The 3,486-nt window shown below is 42.3% G+C and overlaps 1 protein-coding gene across 1 annotated transcript; it reads right to left on the bottom strand.

The window, feature by feature from the left end:
* Positions 1-924: 924 nt before the first annotated feature.
* On the bottom strand, positions 925-2,367 carry LOC144477569 (uncharacterized). The gene is made up of 3 exons (XM_078195297.1): positions 2,039-2,367; positions 1,508-1,623; positions 925-1,322 (listed from the first exon to the last, which is right to left on the bottom strand). Exons 1-3 carry the CDS (start codon positions 2,088-2,090, stop codon positions 1,218-1,220), a joined length of 273 nt encoding a protein of 90 aa, XP_078051423.1. The 5' UTR covers positions 2,091-2,367; the 3' UTR covers positions 925-1,217.
* Positions 2,368-3,486: the final 1,119 nt, after the last annotated feature.

Here is a 3,486-nt window from a genome sequence, read left to right as displayed (position 1 = left end):
TTTTTTTTTTCTAAGCCTGTTTTCAAGAAACTGCGCGCGGAAGCTGGTTTTTCGATCCGTCGACGTGCGAGAACCGGCGGCGCGCAGGGTGCTCCCGCTTCTTTTTCTCTTGCCGAAAAGGTTTTGTCGGGAAAGGAAACGGAGAACCGGACGAAAATCGCTGGGAAAAGGAACGAAAAAGGGGGGTGGGGAGGAGAGAGGTGGGGAGGTCTGCGTTAATGCCTCGCGGGGGAATTCGCAAAACGCTCGACCGGGGCAGCTGCCTCTCGCCGGCGTTCTTCCCGCGTCCGCCAGTTTTCTCCTCGTCTCGTTCCCCCGCTGGTCCTCCTTTCTCTTCTGCCTTTTGCTAGTACATTTCCGCGACTCGAGAATCTGCACGCCACGTTTCCGGCGTCTTCGGGATTATTCTCTGACAAAGGAGACAATGCAACGGCCGAAAAGTGAACTCGGCCCACCGGAAACTGCCCGGAGCTGGAACGCCGCTGCGTTTTTCGATCGTATTCTGCGTGATCGAACATTTGAAAGTCCTTTTATGCGGATGAATGGGTCGGACAGGACCCGTTTTTTAGAAATATTTAAACTACCAATTGCTTGATACGGAGCCACCAGTATATCTGCCAAAAAGATATCGATTTTAGCATTGAATTTTCAATACCGAAAATCGTTTATACAACTTTCTCTATAATTTAAATTCAATTTAAGTAAAGAATTATTTCTCCATCTCGTTTCTGTTAAAAGTGCTACCCTTTTCGCACAATTCGGTCACTTCAACCCCCGCGCGACCGGTGTCGGCTCCACGTGTAGATGATTTCAGGTGAGAGCGACTTTCGAGTCACTTCTCATAATCGGCCTTCGAGAACGGTAAAAGGGGGGGTGGCTAGGTTTTCGAAACGGTAGGTGATCGGGGTTGGTGTCAGTTTTTCGAGACGGTTGTGTACTGTCAGGGGACTTCGGGACGAGGGTCGACGTTTCACGCGCACCTAATCAGGCCCGACATGATCCGCTGACGCGCAAACAATAGCCCCCTATCATTAGCGAACGACTGTTTAAGAATCGGATTTATCTGGTGTAGATCGTCTTTTTCGTTAAGCGGTGATTAAATATTTATTGCATGGTATTCTTGCAGTACAGAGTTTCAAATAATACATTCTAGATTTACTGATTGATTATTGCATGGTATTCTTGCAGTACAGAGTTTCAAATGATACATTCTAGATTTACTGATTGGGGGGACAATTTGCTAGCAGGATGCACTGGTTGTTGTTCAAGTTCCTCACGTAGCCATTGCTGCACCTGCAGCTGGCAGTGAACGGCGAGCATTCCTGAATAATTGAAGAATAACAATATATAGATATTCATATTTTTGTATAGATGTTAATATGTAGATATTAACATATAGGATATTAATACATAATTAAAGAAAGGCTGTTTGAGGTTTTAGACGAAAAATCTCTGGAAGAAATCCTAGTTTCTAAGAATATTATACAGTAAAATATGAAACACTTACGAGTCTAGGGCAGAATTCACGGTTTGGCATCGGGTTACCGCAAGTTGGTTCGCACATCCTTCCGCATAACGCAAGGTACTGGTTCACTGGGCACGATGGCGTTGCTCCGGGGGAAGCTGAAACAACCAAGAACATTCAATTCTACAGTTCCGGAATATCGACTTTACACATCTATAATGTCCTTTAATGTTTAACCCTTTCCACTCGAAGCTACTTTAACTCTAAATTTGATTATTTACTTGACAGAATTACATACTAATTTAGACATAGGAAATTGAGTTCTCTGTCTCATACAACAGATACCCTTTTAACAATTTTTCACATCTAAACATTGATAATATAAATATATAATAAATATTGATGATATAAAGATATAATAAATATTAGTAATAAAAATAATATAACAATGAATATGTTTGTTCGTCCAAGCATATATTATAATAAAAAAGACGAGAGGTCTGCACAAAAATAATCTTCTCATTGTAATCGCGTGTCGGTAGGTTTAGTTTGGTGAACAGAATTAATACTTACATTGGGCAGAGGCCGCAGCCAACATGATCATCGCAACGAGGAATTTGAACATCTTGGATACTTCGAGCCGTTGCTTGCTGCTTGAAATTGGTGTTTGATGCCTCGTGCCAGGCGATCCGGATTTTTATAGTCCTCGTTTTACGTGCTGGCACGCACGCGGCATGTTTTAGCAACTGTTTATCTTGAGATTATGAAAATTGCTCCGTTACGCGGCAGTTTACTTAACATTTTTATCGGGAGGGCATCATTTTGTCGGCGAATGTCCATCGACGAATTTACGATCGGCTTCCCAGTTAGAATTAGCATGGCACGCGAGAATTCGAATTTTTTTATTGTTCCCCGTGGATAGAGTTTAGTGCACTTTGGGGCCTGCCGCTCTTAGCGTGGCAACGCACTACAAGGTGGTCGCGGGGACTATGGACTAATTTGTAAACGAATAATTGCTGAGACAATTTGAAAATACAGTAAAATTCTTAACAATTGTTGACGAGTATTTCAGACAGGCATGGACAATTTGCGGCTCGTTTTTTTATGGTTGTTGGAAATCTGCGATTACAAAAAGGAGCCGGAAGAGTCGAATAATCGTGTCTCTTTTTCTCGAATCGTCTGTTTTGATTTATGAGTCGAGTGCCAAGAAAATATTATATTTATTTTTGATATAATAACCGGCATCTCTTAACAGCTTGACATAACCTTGACGAGTGTAACACGTGACTGTGAGGGCCGGAATTGTTCTTTATTCTGCATTATTTTAAATTGAATTTAAATAAAGAATTATTTCTCCAACTCGTTTCTGTTAAAAGTGCTACCCTTTTCACACAATTCGGTCTCTTCAACCCCCGCGCGGCGATGTCGGCGCCACGTGTAGATGATTTCAGGTGAGAGCGACTTTCGAGTCACTTCTCATAATCGGCCCCCGAGAATGGTAAAAGGGGGGGAGGCTAGGTTTTCGAAACGTTAGGTGATCGGGGTTGGTGCCAGTTTTTCGAGACGGTTGTGTCCTGCAAGGGGACTTCGGGACGAGGGTCGACGTTTCACGCGCACCTAATCAGGAACAACGTGATCCGCTGACGCGCAAACAATGGCTCCCTATCATTAGCGAACGACTGTTTAAGAATCGGATTTATCTGGCGTAGATCGTTTTTTTTCGTTAAGCTGCGATTAAATATTTATTGCATGGTATAATTGTGGTACAGTTTCAAGCGATACGGTCTAGTTTTACTGGTCGAGGGGACAGTCCACTAGCAGGATGCACTCGCCGTTGTCCAAGTTCCTCACGTAGCCTTCGTCGCACCTGCACCTCGCAGTGAACGGCGTGCATTCCTGAATAATTGAAGAATAACAGTATATAGATGTTCATATTTTTGTATAGATGTTAATATATAGAATATTAATATATAGATATTAATATATAGAATATTAATATATAGAATATTAATATATAGATA

This window comes from Augochlora pura, unplaced genomic scaffold (genome assembly GCF_028453695.1).
Source record: "Augochlora pura isolate Apur16 unplaced genomic scaffold, APUR_v2.2.1 APUR_unplaced_1972, whole genome shotgun sequence".
Taxonomy (NCBI): Eukaryota; Metazoa; Arthropoda; class Insecta; order Hymenoptera; family Halictidae; genus Augochlora; species Augochlora pura.
The sequence above is the reverse complement of the archived record's forward strand: the minus strand, read 5'-3'. Positions and strand labels throughout refer to the sequence as shown.

What these genes read in the sequence shown, in the direction of transcription:
- LOC144477569 (XM_078195297.1), bottom strand. Translation starts at nt 2,090, where the DNA reads ATGTTCAAATTCCTCGTTGCGATGATCATGTTGGCTGCGGCCTCTGCC. An exon ending in GGCTGCGGCCTCTGCCCAAT is followed by an intron (nt 1,624 to 2,038) that starts GTAAGTATTAAT and finishes TGGTTGTTTCAG; the next exon opens with CTTCCCCCGGAGCAACGCCA. An exon ending in GTGAATTCTGCCCTAGACTC is followed by an intron (nt 1,323 to 1,507) that starts GTAAGTGTTTCA and finishes TCAATTATTCAG; the next exon opens with GAATGCTCGCCGTTCACTGC.